The sequence below is a fragment of the Nicotiana tomentosiformis genome, chromosome 10, assembly GCF_000390325.3.
Source record: "Nicotiana tomentosiformis chromosome 10, ASM39032v3, whole genome shotgun sequence".
Classification (NCBI taxonomy): Eukaryota; Viridiplantae; Streptophyta; class Magnoliopsida; order Solanales; family Solanaceae; genus Nicotiana; species Nicotiana tomentosiformis.
Window position 1 is genome coordinate 8,381,435 of NC_090821.1, and position 19,276 is coordinate 8,400,710.

The window sequence follows — 19,276 nt, forward strand, 5'->3', positions numbered from 1 at the left end:
TGTGATCGAGCCCAGATATCAAGCCCAGAGTCGAAGCCATGGATGAGGCTCAGGATCGAAGGCATGATCGAAGGCCCAGCTCGAGGGCCATGATCGAAGGCAAGGCTCGAGGGCCAGGGTCGAGACCCAAGATCGAGGGTCACAATTGAAGGCCCAGCCTCGATGCCATGATCGAGGCCATGACCGAGGCCTAGGCTCGATGCCATAACCGAGGCCCAGCTCGAGGGCCATGATCGAAGCCACGATCGAGGCCCAGTTCCGAAGGCTGCTTGGGCAGATTTATAAAAGAGGGCATTCGTCCCATTTGCCATTTTTGACGAACTTGAGCTTGAGCAGAGGCGACTTTTGGCAGATTTTCAAGAAAAGACATTGGGGTAAGTGATTCCAACTCGGATTTGGTCTATATACACAAATAGATCATTGTTTTCACCATTTAATTAGTGTTTTGAGATTAAAATTTGGGAAATATTTAGAAATCTCATAGAAATGAATTTTTGAAATTTCGGTATCGATTCGGAGTCGGATTTGAGTGAAACTGGTATGGTTGGACTCGTAATTGAATGGGTTGTCGGATTTCGTAACTTTTGCCGGATTCCGAGATGTGGGCCCCACAGATGAATTTTTAATTAATTTCGGGATTTTTATTGAAAATGTAGTATTTTCTTATAGAATTGATTCCTATAAATTTTAGTGATTGTATCGAATTATTTTTTGTTAGATTCGAGCCAATCAAAGTTGGATAATCGAGAAAAAGGCCTACTAGTGGATTAAATTGGAGCAAGACGAGGTAAGTCTCTTGTCTAATCTTGTGAGGGAGAAATTACCCCATAAGTAATTAAAGTAATAATTATTGCTAATTGTGGGGGCTACGTACACACGAGGTGACGAGAGTCCGTGCGTAGCTACTATTAATGCTAAAGTTCGAATAGTTTTGGACTCAAAGCATGAATTACTTGTGTAAATTGTATTCTTTGTTTAATTAATATTATTTGATATATATATATATATATATATATATATATATATATATATATATATATTGTGAATTGTTAGATAAAGATATTAAAGGATGAAAATATCATATGCTTTATTTTGCTATTTAAATTAATTAATTTATAAGAGAAATTATTCTTCCTCCCGAATTTATCTTATAATAAATATACTCTCTTTTTGGAGGTACATAAGAAAATATCCTCCTTTCTTGTGGAGCGGGTTGAACGCCTCGGCAGGATAGATGCATCTATGGATAGTGTCGCACGTCCCTCGACAGTGTACACGGTACTCTGGATCGGGCCGAATGACCTTGGCAGAAATTATGCTTAATAATAATAATTACACGATACTTTGATAGTTTATTGTAGCTTGTGAAGCTAATTGATAAATTGGAAATCTTTGGAATTTAAAGAATTATTATTCCTGCTTGTTAAGGAATTTTTGTTATTTCTGTAAATGAAACTAATTGATAAATTTGGAAATTTATTGGAATTGAAGAAATTTAATTATTTATGCCGGTTAAATAAATTATTGTTATATTCTGCGAATCATGCTGATTTAGACAGTATTTTGAATTTTGTATAATCTAATAGATGCTCATACACTTGTGACACCAGGTCTTGGCACACACATTGGTTGAATTAAGAGTTGCTTATTTTCCTTGGTTATTTTAAATTTATTAGTTGGCTTGCTTAGCTGTAGTGTTGGGCGCCATCACGACCTATAGGTGAAATTGGGTCGTGACATATGTTCACTTATTTTTGTAATCAAACGAGGCATAACTTATGATATATTTGCACTTTATTGTTGGTTGAGTTCATAGATTCTTCTAAGTAATCGAAAGAGGCTAGTCGAATCTTTGATTAAACCTAGTTAGGAGGATAATCGAAAGAGGTTCTCCAAAAGACAAATCCACTACACATTTTGCATATCTTCACCGAGCTTAAATTGGCTCATATGGTGAGTTGAGATTTAATCGAGAGAGGAATTTCTACTAAACAATTGTACTGATAATTAAGTGAATTCGAGAGACTCACTTGAACATTAGAAGTGAATTATCTAGAGTTAAATCCCAGACAATTATCTTGCACTTATTCCGTCAAAATCCTTTTTTCTCCCATTGATAACTCCCTTGCTTACCTTTGTTGCGATTGTCATTAGTCAATAGCTGTAGATTTTAGATTATTAATTACATAAATCTCAACTGTTGAACCCCCTGGATAGCAATCTAGCTACAAATTACGATAATATTGTTTAAATTCAATCTCTGTGGATACGATAATTATACTATACTATCTTTGACTAGCAAGCACAATTTAAGTGTGTGTTTTGCGCTCATCAACAGTCTAGTAGAATTTCCTATGTCATTGCGAAAAATTCAAAATCCATAAAGTTAAAATCCTTATTTCATTTCTATTTACTATCTTTCTAGTTCTTACTATTCATGTGCTCATACCCGTCTCTTAAGGGGAAAAAAGGCAAAAAAACATAAATTGAATCATATCATCATTAAACTTTTGCAAATAGAAGCGGATCCAGAATTTAAATTTAATTGGTTCAACTTTTAAACCCTTTAGCATTAAACTTATTGTACAATTAAAGTTATGAGTTCAATCTAATACTTGTTGAGATTTTAATAAGTTTTTACATATAAATCCATATTCCGTGTCAAAAGTTATAGGTTCAATTGGAACCTTAACAGAGAGGCTACATCCACCCCTATTTGCAAATACACAAATCTTTAGTTCTTACTTAACAGAGTCCAGAACCAAAGTGTGGTTCTTTGGGACTCAAGAAACCAAAATATGTGGAAAACAAAACTGGCCACCATAATATGTATAGCGCGGTATTTCACCGCTCTATACCTTAATGGCCGTTTTTCCGTTAAGGTATAGCGCGGTGAAATACCACGCTATATTTAAACTTAAATGGGAGGGAAATTATAGCGTCCTTATTTACTGCGCAAGTAAATAAGCGCGCTATACATACATAAATAAACGGGCCATCACCTTCCCCACTGCCAAAACCAGAAGGTTCCCCCCTCCCCCCCAATTAAAAAACTCGAACCAACGGTATCCCCCACCCCCCAACCAAAAATACTCGGTTGGAGCCCACCGGTCCCACAAAAAGTGTAGATTCTCGGTCTCACATCGTATCTAAGGCGTTATCTCGTAGTGGGTTGCTTGTTTCGGCTCCAAATAACCAAATCTTCAACTTTTCAAAAACTTTAAATCGAGGTATTCTGACTTATTTTTTGTTAAAAATCATGTATAAAAAATGCCTATTAGTTGTTTTTACTGTGTTCTATGTTATTTCGTGATTGTTTTGCGATTTAATTAATTTGTTATTTTTTATCCGGATTATATTATTAGTGTGATAAAAAATTAGTAAAATAGAGAAATTATTATTAGTTGTTAAAAAATGTTAATTAGTTAATTTTTACTTTGGTATATATTTTTTTCGTGATTGTTGTGTGGTTAAATAAATTTATTATTTTTATCCGGTTTAGATTAGTTATTTGCTAACAGATTAGTAAAATAGATAAATTATTATTTTAGGAATAATTAATCTTATTTAGAAGCTATTGTTGTACATATATGAATATGCGACTTTAGTTCCCTATAGTGGTATCTTGTGCCTGTAATTTTAATGTAATGCTCGTATTTGTAATGTAGTGCCATTTTAACGTAGTAAAATGTAGTGCCCTTTAGTGTAGTATCTTTGTAACTATTGAAATTAATTATTTAATTATCTGTTAAACCCAAAAATATCTGAAAACAGTTGATAGTTCAAACGCACTCTCTCGAATTCTAGTCAACAAACGTAAGAAAATAACATTAGAAAACAATAATATTTGTCAAACTAAATATTGTTACATGAATATTTAATAATTAAATCTTGTATAGTTATGAAAATTAATTATTTAATTTTATTATAGTCAAAAATAGGTGAGTAATAAACTAACATATAAAATAATAAACTAACATATAAAATAAGAAATAAACATATTAAATAATAAAAAAATATATAAAATAGTAAACTAACATATAAAATATTAAAGTAACATATTAAATAATAAACGATATCACCAATATCTATTTGGTTCCGTATACGCGTTCTTTTCTGCACTTGTCGTTGACGCACATACTCCTTATTGCATACCATTTTAAATGGTTCCGGCGGCCAATAATGCTCAGCACCCACTGGCTGCAACTGTCCACTATAGGTGTTTAAGTATGCAACAGCACTATATTCTTTATCAACGTACCTCGTTGCCACGAAACCTGTATGTTGAAAGCACTTCATGGCATGTGAGCACGGCATATGATAGATGGACCATTTCCCACAGGAGCATAACCTTCTGGTTTCATTGACGGTGTATGTATTATTCCCCCCGGTTATGATGGATGGTGGTGCGAACTTTAAAAATATTTCACTCGTTGCAATAGTGCAAAAATGAATGCCACTGTGCTCGCTTCCTGTATTTCTCAAATCTTTTCATTGGTATTGGCATGAATTCAACACCCCTTTCCATCAATGAGGATGCACCTCTAGACCTTTCAACAAACCTCTCCGCCATCTGCTTGAATGACATCCGCACCATGGTTGTCACGACCCAATTTCACCTATAGGTCGTGACGACACCCAACACTATAGCTAGGCAAGCCAACCAGTAATTTAAAATAACCAAAAAAAATAAGCAACTCTTAATTCAACCAATGTGTGTGCCAAGACCTAGTGTCATAAGTGTATGAGCATCTAGTAGATTATACAAAACCCCAAATACTGTCTGAAATAAAAATAGACAGAATGAAAATACAAGGAGAAGCACTGGTAGCTGCAGAACGGCTCAGAAAGGCAGCTCACCACCACGCTTCTGGATAATGTGGATGTGCGATGATAGGTTCTCCACTAGTACCTGCCTCAGATCCTGCACAAAAAGTACAGCAAGTGTAGCATGAGTACGTAAACAACGTGTACCCAGTAAGTATCAAGCCTAATCTCGAAGTGGTAGAGACGAGATGACCGACTTTGACACTCACTAACGGTCAACAATATTAAATAGAATAAAACAGAATTTATTTAACTCAGCCTGATTCAAAAAGTCATCAATAATTTTATTTATATCAGCAGAAATAATTAAATTCACTCAAATGCATCAATTCTCAATATATTAATTAAATTCCTACAATTCCAATAAATTTCTACTTTATCAATTAGCCTCATTTACAAGAATAACAATAATTCCTTAACCAACACAGATAATAATTCTTTAAATTTCAAATATCTCTAATTTATCAATTAGCTTCACAAGCTGCAATAAACTATCCAAGTATCGTGTAATTATTATTATTAAGCACGATTTCTGCCGAGGTCGTACGGTCCGATCCAGAGTGTCGTGTACACTGCCGAGGGACGTGCGTCACGATCCATAGATGCATCTATCCTGCCGAGGCGTTCGGCACGCTCCACAAGAAAGGAGGACATTTTCTTATGTACCTCCGGAGAGAGTGTATATTTATTATAAGATAAATTCGAGAGGAAGAAAATTTCTCTTAACAATTAATTAATTTAAACAGCAAAATCAAGCATATGAGATTTCCATCCTTTAATATCTTTATCTAACAATTCACAATATATATTTATATTTATATCAAATAATATATATATATATATATATATTAAATAAAGAATATAATTTACACAAGTAATTCATGCTTTGAGTCCTAAACTACCCGGACTTAAGCATTAATAGTAGCTACGCACGGACTCTCGTCACCTCGTGGGTACGTAGCCCCCACAATTAGCAACAATTATTTCTTTAATTACCTATGGGGTAATTTTCCCCTCACAAGATTAGACAAGAGACTTACCTCGTCTTGCTCCAATTTAATCCACTAGTAGGCCCTTTCCTCGATTATCCAACTTTGATTGGCTCGAATCTAACCAAAAATAATTCGATACAATCACAAAAATTTATAGAAATCAATTCTATAAGAAAATACTACATTTTCAATAAAAATCCTGAAATTAATTAAAATTTTGTCCGTGGGGACCACGTCTCGGAATCCGACAAAAGTTAAGAAATCCAACAACCCATTCAATTACGAGTCCAGCCATACCAGTTTCACTCAAATCCGACTCCGAATCGATACCAAAATCTCAAAAATTTATTTCTATGAGATTTCTAAAAATTTCCCAAATTTCAATCTCAAAATACTAATTAAATGGTGAAAATAATGATATATTTGTGTATATAGACTAAATCCGAGTTAGAATCACTTACCCAAATAGTTTTTCTTGAAATTTGCCAAAAATCGCTTCTGCTCAAGCTCAACTTCGTCAAAAATGGCAAATGGGACGAAGTTCCCTCCTTTATAATATGCCCAGGCAGCCTTCGGACCTGGGCCTTGATCGTGGCTTCGATCATGGCCCTCGAGCCTGGGCCTCGATCGTGGCCTCGATCATGGCCCTCGAGCCTGGGCCTCGAATGTGGCCTCGATCATGTCCCTCGAGCCTGGGCCTCGGTCATGGCATCGAGCCTCGATCTTGTGATCCTCGATCTTGGGTCTCGATCCTGGCCCTCGAGCCTTGCCTTCGATCATGGCCCTCGAGCTGGGCCTTCGATCATGGCTTTGATCCTGAGCCTCTTCCCTGGCTTCGACCCGGGCCATCGACCCTGGGCTCGATATATGGGCTCGATCTTGGGATCGATCATAGCCCAAAATATCCAGCAAAAGAGAAAAATTGCAGCAGCTTTTTAAGTCCAATTTTTGATCCGTTAACCATCCGAAACTCACCCGAGACCCTCGAGACCTCAACCAAATATACCAACAAGTCCTAAAATATCATACGAGCTTATTTGAAACCTCAAATCACATAAAACAATGCTAAAACCACGAATTATGCTCCAATTCAAGCTTAATGAAACTTAAAATTTCTAACTTCTACATTCGATGTCGAAACCTATCAAATCAAGTCCGATTGACCTCAAATTTTGCATACAAGTCATAAATGACATAACAGAGCTATGAAAAGTTTTAGAACTGGATTCCGACTCTGATATCAAAAAGTCAATTCCCCTGTCAAACTTCCAAACTTAAATTCATTTTTTAGCCATTTCAAGCCTAATTTAACTACGGACTTCCAAATAAAATTCTGAACTTGCTCCTAAGTCCAAAATCACCATACGAAGCTGTTGGAATCGTCAAACTTCTATTCCAGGATCATTTTCTCAAAATGTTGACCGAAGTCAAACTTGGCCTTTTAAAGCCAACTTAAGGAACCAAGTGTTCCGATTTCAACCCAAACACTTCCAAATCCCGAACCAACCATCCCCGCAAGTCATAAATCATTAAAAGCACATACGGAAAGTTTTATTTTGGGTAACAGGGTTCTAAAAGTCAAAATGACCGATTGGGTCATTACAATGGCAGTGACAGGCAATCCACGTGCAGACTTCAATAACCCGTTGAAAGACTCTGACACATTTGTAGTCAGAATTCTCCATCTTCTGCCACCATCCGCATGAAAAGTCTACTTTTCAAGTTCATGTCGCATCAACCAAGTATAGGCTCCTTGGTCTTCTTGCCTGATCAATTCCATTCGCCTCCTGAATTTACACTCTTTGTGATCTGTTGCACCTATCCATATTAAATCATGCAAGTCCTTGTTCGGATAAGCCCTCTGGAAGTTGGCCTTCAGGTGCCTCACACAGTAGCGATGGTAGGCATACGGTTCCTGCCATGCACGCAAATTCTGTACAGAACTTAAAATATCGCCATGACGATCAGATATTAGACAAATATCTGAACGCTGTCTGATAACGTTCTCCTTCAAGTGTTTCAAAAATAATGTCCACGTCTCTTGGATTTCATTTGCACAAATAGCAAATGCTAGAAGAAATATACTTCCATTAGCATCTACTGCAACTACGATCAACATCTTAATATCATACTTTCCATAGATATGAGTGCCGTCTATGGATATTACCGGCTGACAATGCACAAAATCATCAATGGCTGGTTTAAAATTTTAAATGCCCAGATATGTGTTTTGCTATTCCCGGATTTCACTCAAGCTTCCATTCAACAGTAGTACCGGGGTTAAAGTGTTGCAATGCGGCCATGTACATGGGTAGAGATGCAAATGACTTATCCCAATTACCATAAACAATTTCAAACGCACGTTTGCGCCTGAGAAATGCCTTTCTTTTGGAAATAGTACACCCATATACCTGGTGGACAGATGCTATACACTCTTTGATCTTATACCTTATGGACGCTTCAATGTGTGGAATCAAGACAAGAGAAATCAAGTCAACATTCAAGTTAAAATGATTCCCACTGAATGTGTCCATTTCACAATTGTGGGTGCCAATGTATTTACACACAACCCACATATTTGTTTTCAGCTTCCTCGCATGCAGCATCCAATTACAACCCGTAAACCATCTACTACAAATAACCTTGTATATATCCGGAGATGACTCATGAACCACGATCTCACGACACTCTTTTATGCTGTACATTCGCACCGCCCTGCTTAAGCACGCTTTATCTGCAAAAAGAATGCCCTTTGACAACACCGTTGCTCTAGATTCATCCCACATTGCTGTCCGAATTTCGTCAAGATCCCTTGTGAGGGCATCCACATCCGGCATAGTTGGAAAATGATCAAGGTAGGGAATCTCCCTTGAATGAAATGACACGTGGGACTCGTACACTCTTGGTCTAACGGGGGTTGGAGCATGCTACCTCGTCAAATCAGGTTCAGCATTCTCTTCCTCCTCATCATCACCCTCATCAGGGAAGGGTGTGTCATCTCTAGACTCATTAATATTGTTGTCAAAATCACTATTCTCTTCCTGACTCTGCGCATCTGCTTAGATCCCGATTAAATATGTCGTCTTCGGGCAATTGATTAAGGACAGGACCTTCAAGTTGCTCGTTTTCACTACACAACCAATAAAATAATGAGTTTCTCAAATTGATCCAAACTTTACATATAACTTTATCACTTCATTTACAAATCACAATGTGTTGATATCCCATGATGGACATTATCTTGTTGAACATGACTCCCGGATGGACCACCATGTTCCAACATACCAAAATTAGGCATATTTCAACTAGGCGTTGGTTCATAACTTGTAAAATTCATATCTGGACAGTACCCCATGTGAAATATATAAGTGTTAATACAAATTCAATACATAAAAATAAACATCGTAACACAAATAAAAATTGAAGTATACCACTCGACTTGTAGATTATGTAAACTAGGAGAGAAATTATTTTCTCGTTCCTCATTCGCCCGTGGAGATAAGATTAGATCAGGCCAAACTCTTTCACCCGGAACCTGTTCGGCTAAACCTGCTCCAAAATAACCACCTGATGATTGAGGGATATCCCTACTTTGCGGAACCTCATTATTGCGAACGTCTTCAGCCTTGACGTACATTTCTAACATTTTTATCACAAGATATTCCCGATGTTCATCCATAGTCCTCAAAAAATTTCTTAGAGTTTCATCGTCTTCGATGTTAAACTCAGCATAACAAGCAACCCCTTGCGGAGTAACAAAATACAGATATCTTCCGGTTACTTTAATATTAACCGAACGTTTGCTCACACTCATTGTCTTTTTACATAATAACGATACCAATGTATCGTACTCCATTGTAAGTGGAAACTTAACATGACACTGTGGAGAATAACTATAGTGTACTGAGTTATTCTCCACCACAACCTCACTCCCCAATATAATGAAACCCTAATTCTCCGCTCTTCAGATATTATGACAAAATGCAAAATAACTTAACGAACAAATATTTAACGAACAAATATTTCGGAAGACTTGAAGGATTCTGAATGGATTTTTACAAAATCCTCCTGAAACTCTTTAAATAAGGAAAAAATTGATGTACAACGCCTTAAATATGCGTGTTATACCCAGTTGAATTGTTGGTCTGTCAATTAAGTACAAAAGAATTATTAGTGGACCCAACTTTTAAGTATAGCGCGATATTTCACCGCGCTATACTCTGTTGAATTATTGGTGTGTCAGTTAATACCAGAAGAATTATTGGTGGGTCAGTTAATACCAGAAGAATTATCGGTTGGCCCAATAATTAAGCATAGCGCAATATTTCACCGCACTATACTTTAACGGACAAACGACCGTTAAGGTATAGCGCGGTGAATAACCGCGCTATACATATTATGATGGCCAGTTTCCCCCATATATTTTGATTCTTTGAATCCAAAGAATCACATTTTGGTTCCGGAGTCTTACTTAACAACCCGTTCTTATTTTCTTCATCCTAGAAAACCATCTTTTCTTTATTTCCAGAAATCCAAAAATATTAGGACCCACTTTCAAATAGTAATATAATTCTACAAGTTTCTAGAATTCAAATTTATTCAAATAAACACAATTAACTTTCAAATGGTGTTTTATGTTCTAAACTGATAGTTCAATTATTTGGTTATATTTAAACGGATCAAATTTATATACACAATAATTTAAATAATTTTTACATTAATCACTACAATTTAATCTATTAATAAATCTCATGTCTTATTTTCTATATGTTCTTAATATAAATTATTATATACTATATCTTTTAAGTGATTTGCTGGCATACAAATTTCTCATATATTATTATCGTATAAAAATCAAACTCTTAAAATTAAGGGGTATTATCACTTTTAATTATCACTTTTAGTCCACTTCAAAAATTATTTACAATTAATAGCCAAAAAAGTATATAAAACTTATATAATTTTTGTATATAATATATATAATGTAAATTTGTATATAATATATAAATTTTATATATTTTTTTGACTATTATTTTTATAACGGTTATATAATATCATTTTCCTTAAAATTAACATATCAATGGGACTCTTTCCAAATTTGGTGAAGACCAAAGACTGCTGTCAATTCTTTGCCTCACTGGCATAAGAAACCTCGAATTAGCTGTAAGCCAGTCCAACCATATCTAACCTATCAAATCATTCCATAACTCAATAGAATCCTAAAAGGAAAAAGAAATACTAGGAAAGTGACAAATTTTCGCACACCAAATGCTTGGCTAATGGACAGAGAGAAAGAGAAGAAATTACTTAGAAAACGACAAGTTCTTGCACACCAAGTATTGATTAATTGACAGAAAGAAAAGAGAAAAGGATGCTCTTTTGCTGGCATATTACGTGCACACAGCTCATTCCGCACGCATATCCATACAAATAAAAACTCTTTTTTTTCTCTATCCTTATATTGTATATATGTGTATATACTTGCCGTCAATTCACTTTCTACCCTTAGTTCTATCTTCAGTTATTCTCTTGCTGAAGAACAGTTGAACTAAAGGACTAATGGATCCGTGTCCTTTTGTGAGAATAGTTATCGGAAACTTAGCCTTGAAGTTTCCGGCTGAACACAAACTGTCCTCAAGTACGGTTTTTGATTGTAAATTCAAGCTTAGAGGTTTTTCCACACAAATTTCAACTATCCCAGCGTTTATTCAAGATCCAATTCTGGAGAACAGAACTCACTCTTGTTTCAACTTGAACAAAACAGAACTTGACAAACTGGTCGAAAAATCAAGTATCAGAGGAAAAACTTGCAGTTTAAAGATTGAAATTTTTGCACGGAAAAAGGGGATTGGTTGTGGTTTATTGAAAGGTGGGAAGCTATTGGGGAGCGTATTGGTACCATTGGATTTAAAGGGGTTGGAAAGTAATGGTCGCAGAGGAGTTGTGATTCAGGATGAATGGGTTTTGGTTGGTAGATCTAGTACTGCAGCACAATTGCATTTGAATGTGAAAGCTGAACCTGACCCAAGATTTGTTTTCCAATTTGATGGTGAACCTGAGTGTAGTCCTCAAGTTTATCAAGTCAATGGAAATGTTAAACAACCTGTTTTTACTTGCAAGTTCAGTTTCAGGAACAACGGTGACAGGAATTTGAGATCAAGGTTAGTTTATCTTCTACAATTGAAGTTGATTTTCTTATAATTAGTAAAGAAAACTGATCTTTCTTCGCTAAACAAATTCATTCCCTATAGTCACATGGCAAACCTAGTGTAAACAATAAACATAGCTGATGTAAAATTCATTACTTTTTGCCTCGAAATTTATATATTTGCGAGAAAAACTATATATATATATATATATATATATATATATATATTTTTTTTTTTCCTAATAGACTTATATACATGTATACAACCACAAAAAATCCAATGAAATACCACGTGTGGGGTATGAGGAAAGTAGTGTGTATGCACTCCTTACCCACCCCATGTCTGGACAAAGTAGGGCTATATACATGTATAACGAATTGAATTCATTGATTCTAAATCCTAACATAATCCTACCTGTTGGTGATTATCCAGCTAATTAACACATTAGTTTTAGTCTATGTTGATTCATATTTTTCTTGAACTCTGCATCTAAATCTTGGTTATTTGTACAGATCTTCACTATCAGAACCAAGCACATCAACAAGCTGCTTTAATTCTTGCACAGCTGATAAAGAGTTGTCATCCCTAACAGAGCGAAAGGGATGGTCAATCACAATCCATGACCTCTCTGGTTCACCAATTGCAGCAGCATCAATGGTTACCCCATTTGTCCCATCACAAGGTTCAAATAATGTCAGCAGATCAAACCCCGGGGCGTGGCTCATCCTTCGCCCAGGCAACGGTACATGGAAGCCGTGGGGCCGCTTAGAAGCATGGCGAGAGCACGGTGGTGACCTCGGTTATCGCTTTGAAATCATCCCTGATGGTGCTACTGATGCCATTACTTTGTCCAATTCAACTATCAGCACCAAGAATGGTGGGAAATTTAGTGTAGACATCACCAATGGTGCTACCCCATTGACTAGTCCAAACAGCAGTTTTGACTTATGCTCAGGTTCTGGATCCGGGTCGGATTTTGGGTCAGCACCTGGATCCGGGTCGTGGGCACAGCTCTTGTACCGTGGATTTGTGATGTCGTCCACGGTGGAGGGTGACGGGAAATGCAGCAAGCCGGAGGTGGTTGTCGGGGTGCAGCATGTGAACTGCGCGGAGGATGCTGCAGCTTTCGTGGCATTGGCAGCTGCCATGGATCTTAGTATGGATGCTTCTCAGTCTTTTACTAAGAAGCTCCGGAAAGAGTTGAGGCAGTCGGATCAAGAATGAAGGCTAAACGGGTCAGGTTACCATCTGGATATGGGTCACGGGATCTGGGCTTTATTGAAATTTTGCCAACTGCCAGCAGTTTTTAGCTGGTTTATGTTTTTCCTACGTTTTCCCTTCTACAATAGAGTGTACAGTGGTTATCAATCTGTCTTGTTTTTTTTTTAAAACCTTTGCCTCGTTTGGAAGTATTTATTTATTAGTTGATTCTTGTAAACAAAATTAATTTTTGACATAGTGATGTAGTTATGGTTAAGGAATGAAATTTTGAGATCAGGAATCCAATGTTGGTTGATTTTTGTTGCTTCTTGGTAAAATTCCAAAGTCAATTGGTTTCTGAGTTGGCATACATTAGAATCAGGTGGCATGCATTAAGCGATAATATATAGGCTTAGGTGTTAGATGTTTTGTGGACGACAATAATAATAAGGACAACACAATGTTATTATTATTATATTCGTGATAATGATGATGAAAAAGAAGATAAGGAGGAGGAAGTCGCTATATAGGCTTAGGTGTTGGATGAGGGATAGGTAGATCGAAATCTGGAGTACATTAGCTAAGTTAAATGAATATTCAAACTGTATGACACGTACGTGAAGAATTCATAGTAGAAGTCAAACTTGATGGATAATAAACCACAAATTGTTGGACAGAGATAAGCAGTCGACGCAATAAAATAAGTGAAAGAGAAATGGACGCACAAGTGCTCAAGTGCACAAAATATTGTATTCTATGCAAGGTGCAGTCATACACAAGGAAAATGTGAATTGAGCTCAACAACGTAACTCCTACCCCTCTGATTGTATAGTTTCACTCTCCTTCGGCATCTTTGGTGTTGCTTCCTTCAGAATTTTGTGTCCCAGAAACGTTTCCAGTTTGTGTGGATATGTTTTCCAGAGAACTTTTATCCTGGATCCGTCTCTGCATTTGTCGATTATAAGTTGTAGGACTGGGCATATATCGGGTAAAATCGATGGCCCGAACCGAAAAAAGCTTATTGGGTTATCAGTATCGGGTTATTGAGTTAATGATTCGGTAACATTTTAGTGTTTACAATGGGGTTATCGGTTCGGGTCTCGATTTGTCAAATTTTATAACGGATTAACCGATAACCCAATAAAATTTGATAAATTATGATTTTACCCTCAAGTATATAAATACTTATATAGGGCTTCAACCTTCAGTTCATTCCCGTTTTCTCTGAACTTTTCTCAGCCGCAAGTCTTCACTCTTCATTCCATCAATGGTAACAGTGAAATGTACTCTTGAAATTTAATTTTGAGCTTCTTGATTGATTTGAGGTAGGATATAACCTCTTAACATTCACTATTCTTCCTTTACTCACTTGTAGAAGCGAAGCCAGAAATATTTTCAAGGGTGTTAAGACTTGAAAGAACTAAAATAAAATTCTCAACAAAGGGCGTTCAATATATAATTTATACTTCAAAAATCAATATTTTACTTATATACACAGTGTAATTTATCATAATATTTCGGTGAAGGGATTGACCACCATTTGTAAAAGGTGTTCAGACTCCAGTGAATTGTTCTTTTCTTTTTTGCTTAAACGCAGGTCAACTTTATGTAAAACTGTTCCTTGATACTTCCATTTCTTTGTTTGTAATATGAAAAATTGAGGGAACTTATAAATGTTATCCTGTGGTCAAGTAAGCAACTTGCAATGGGTAAAACAAAAGTATGCATATTACAAGAAAATCAGAATGGCGAAATGGCTATGCTTGGAATCTCATTATGCAAACTTCAGTGATTGAAGTTCAGTCCATGTTAATTATACACTATGCTTCTTGTAATCTTATCGGGAAACCGATAACGTCGATAACCGATAGCTTATCAGTTCGATTATCGGTATAATATATTTATAAACTGATAATCGATATGCTAAATCGATAATATTCACAACCGAACCGAATCGATCGATGCCCACCCTAATAAGTTGAATGCATCTGGCTATAGACATTTTGGCTCCAAAATGGTGAAATTTTCCTAAACTACTACTTAAGAAAAGAAACTCCTTTTTGTAAATTTCTTTAATGTCACTACCAATTTTCATTTTGATAAATTATGGAAACAGAACGTTTAGCTTCACAGAATATTGAAAGCTATAAATTAGAAAATAATGACAACTGTTAAAAACAAAGTCGTTGTAACCCCGATTCGATCACCGTCAACGGCGTGTCTTATTTTTTTCAACTATTTTTACTGTTTTATTCATCAAATGACGCAAATCTTTTGCACCCAATACCCAAAAGAGAGGCTTCAAACTAGGAGGAAAAACCAAAATTGGATAGCAACTAGGATTGAAAATAATCCAATTGTTTTAGTTTCAGTAGGGAAAACGCTTTCATTCCGTCTTTTTTTATTATTTTTATATATTCCGTCATTATAAATTTAATTCTATCTCTATGTATATGCTTCAATAACAACCAAATGGAAGAGACAGATTATGGATAGACTAATGAAGAATAATACAACTAGAGAAGAGGAGAAGACGATCTGTAGCAACAAATTTGGGAGGTCATGTAGTAAACGTTAATTAAAAACTCCTAATGTTCAGGGGCGGCTCAAGCGCATTTGAGGCCTAAGGCCAAAGTCAAATGTGATGCCTAAGTATTTAAATTTTTTAAAAAAACTTAAATGATATGTATGGAGTAAAATTAATGAAATACCAAATACCAAATAAAAACAATACTAGAAAGATATTACCCGATTACTGATTCAGGAAGTTTGAAGAATGAAGACTTTGAGTCCAAAATATCTAGTTGTTGCTTGTCTACTTCAAAACTAAATCTTGAAAACTATACTATATTTTTTATAAAGTAATAGAAGTATAGAAGTATTGGAATCTTAAAAATATTATTGAACACTTGAACTAATAAATTTTTGGAGAAAGAAGGTGAAAAATAAAATTTTAGAGAAAGAAAAAAATATTGGAGAAAGAATTCAAGAAGGTGAGCAGGAATAAAGAGTAAGGAAGAAGATATGTAGGTTCTCGAATATGAAGAGTAAGATTGAAACATTGGAAAAGAAGGAGTAAAAAATGGAATTGTTAAATCAACTCAAATTGAAAATTATTCATCTATCATTTTTAAGTAAGTCAAATTTTTACTTTATTTACTCTAAAAGGTTTTCTTTCCATGAAAAACACAAACATACTACTATATATATTTTTTTAAATATCTATAAAATATATAGTATTTCTGAAAAAATAGGACCCCTCTAAATTGGGTGCCTAAGGCACATGCCTTACCCACCATACTGTTAGACTGCACTGTGCTAAACAATCATACCCGTGAGATTTTTCAGGATTTGTTGTTATTATTGTATTAACAGACAATGTAAATTAAAGATCTTCTAGTGACATGATTAATGTAATCTAATATATTATAGTAGGTTTAGTATAATAGGTTAGTTACAATTTTGTTTTCCAGATTACTGATTGATAATTCGCCATACATAATTACATATAATTATCTTATAAATGACCTAGTTAATTGCGTAAATATTTTTATACCGTCGGTTTTAAAACTGGCGGTTCAGTTATTAAAAACTAGCTACTCCACTTTCAATATCTTCTAACCACGTTAAGTTGGTAATTTTCATGTTTTTGGCCCTCTAGTAGATTATATGAAGTGTGTAAACTGGTTCCTTTTGTTTGAAAATACATGTCGTTAATTATAAGATGTTGCACATAATATCGCAAGTAGCTAGATCATCAACACATGATTCGTAAGAGTACTAAAGAGTTCATAATAATATCAGATCATACATCAAGCTGAATTCATATATCCTCCCCCCCTTAATTAAGACCACTTGGACTTTTTACAGATCCAGTTCTTCAGAGGATTACAAATATTATATACTTTTAACTATAAGTTGCTTTTTAGTGCAATTATTTAAGTTGTTTATATATATCAAGCAGAAGTCCATACATATATAACGTGAAATGGACATTCATTTCAATTAGTATGGACTTTGGCCTATGACATTACCTGGAGGATCATAGTTGCAAGAGACAACATATCCTCCATTGTTGCACTTAACCCTAGCACATCCAACACGAACCGAGTTACGCCAAACCACCTGAGTATAGTGTCCACACACCTGTCCTTGTGCACAAGTATTTGAGTCATGGTCATAGTACTGTTTCTCATCGACCCACATCTCGACGGCCTTAGCAGCCGTCATAAAATCGCCACTTCCCTGAGCTAGGTTTTCGCCGTATTGGCCATGAGAATGTACGAGGTTGCAGTCTGCAGCCAATTGAGAAACATAATTTTGTGCATAGGCTGCTACCCCGTTGTCCCAAGTTAATGGTTCCACGCCTACATCTGCACGAGCTGTGTTATGGGCATCCAAATAGTCTTGTTGAGAGTTTTGGGCATGAGAAGAGTGAGATATTATTAGGAATAAGAGAAGTGTAGAGACAAGAAAAAATGAGGGCATTTGTGAAAAGAGAAAAAATCCCATGACTATAGGAGAAATGTTTTATTTTGAATGGAAAAACTAGATTTACTACCACAGGTATTTATAGGAGAAATCTTGAAGATTTCACGGCGATCATTCATGCACTTACTAAAAATTTTTGACATGGTAATATCAATGTAATATATCTTGTTATAGATAGTTATTTATCCTATTTTCTAGGTTATCATATTTTAAACTTATATAAGCAGTTACCAATTATTGTAAAATATTTTACCTGATGTTGCAAAATAATTTTAAATTGTCCATGCATGAAGTTAAACACTTTTTTGATCTAGTAGATGTGTTTTTTGTTAAATAAAATAGACTGGTTATGGTTACTTGGTTATGGTTACTGTGTTAATTCTTCTAATATTTTCTACATTTAACGATCTGATTAATTTTTGCTTCGATATTTATATCTCTTTTGTTTCAGAATGGGAATGTCCATTGGAAAAAGAATTTAAAATAAATACTTTTTGGTGTTTCTTTTTTCTAATAATCTTATTTCTAAATCTTATATTATATTTCTTATAATAATTTGTACAATCAATTCTCTAAAAGAAAAAAATTATAATAAAACCAAACACAGTGTGTGTGTCTTCTTCTTTCTTTTCTCAATATTTGTGGAAAACTTGAACATGGGCAGTCATCTCGATGACGTTAAATAACTTTCAAATTTGGAGGCAAAGCATATTTGGATATTCTTCAGTTCTTTCTCTAATTTCCTTCCCTACACGTTACTCATGTACTATCACACTTTTCTATTATCTCATTCCAATCACAACTTGACTTTAGATTCAAATGGCAATTTTTTTTTTTTGTGTGTGTAAATAGCTTATGTTTATTTCGTTTCTCGACATTAGTGGAAAAGAAAGCTCAAGTTTTAGGGAAAAAGCTAGAGTTTGAAATCCTCTAGGGTGTTTTAAGATTTAACTACTTTATTTTTCCCAGAAATAACACCCTAAAGCATCTCGCTGTAATGGCATTCACTTATTTTCCCTATAATTTTAATGGATAAATGACAACCAAACTCCTTAAAAAGACTTCGGCCAATGCTTTAGGTGGTGAAGTATAGACCCAAGAGAAGACTTACAAGAGAGACCAGTGTTTTTGTTATGCAAAAAGAGTAATTTGATTCAGTTATATACACTGATAATGCGGAAGAATTTTGTAACTATTGCCATTTAGCAATTTACCATAAAAGTTACATATAATTGTAAGTCAAACTTATCGTGAAATGAAAAAATTTATACACTATTAGATGAAAAAAAAATGAAAACTTAAACTCTACACTATGATAATTGACATCCTCATATACCTTAGTCCTTAAAAAAGGTTTATGTGCTACGATCCCTAGGTAAAGGTTTGCGCCATCAGGGTCGCAAATTGTGCCTCACAACTTGACTATAAGATCAAAAATCTAAAAAAGTAAGTTATCTTAATTAATTTATTATATTGATAATAGAGCTTAAAATTCAAATGTTCTTGAGGTTTCACTTTTCTTTTTGCAATACATTCCTCATTGAGTAACTTTATAGAATTAAAAAAATGATACAGTGAGAAATCATAGTAGCAAATCTGATTGCCAATGCATGAAGT

At 35.1% G+C, this 19,276-nt stretch overlaps 2 protein-coding genes across 2 annotated transcripts; one reads left to right on the forward strand and one right to left on the reverse strand.

Annotated features, from left to right (window-relative positions):
- The first annotated feature begins 11,242 nt into the window (after window positions 1-11,242).
- Window positions 11,243-13,474, forward strand: LOC104104441 (uncharacterized). Its single transcript, XM_009612527.4, has 2 exons — window positions 11,243-11,980; window positions 12,481-13,474. Exons 1-2 carry the CDS (start codon window positions 11,379-11,381, stop codon window positions 13,190-13,192), a joined length of 1,314 nt encoding a protein of 437 aa, XP_009610822.1. The 5' UTR covers window positions 11,243-11,378; the 3' UTR covers window positions 13,193-13,474.
- Window positions 13,475-16,940: 3,466 nt separating this feature from the next.
- LOC104104440 (pathogenesis-related protein 1B) lies at window positions 16,941-17,717 on the reverse strand. The gene has a single exon (XM_009612526.4). It carries the CDS (start codon window positions 17,678-17,680, stop codon window positions 17,174-17,176), a length of 507 nt encoding a protein of 168 aa, XP_009610821.1. The 5' UTR covers window positions 17,681-17,717; the 3' UTR covers window positions 16,941-17,173.
- Window positions 17,718-19,276: the final 1,559 nt, after the last annotated feature.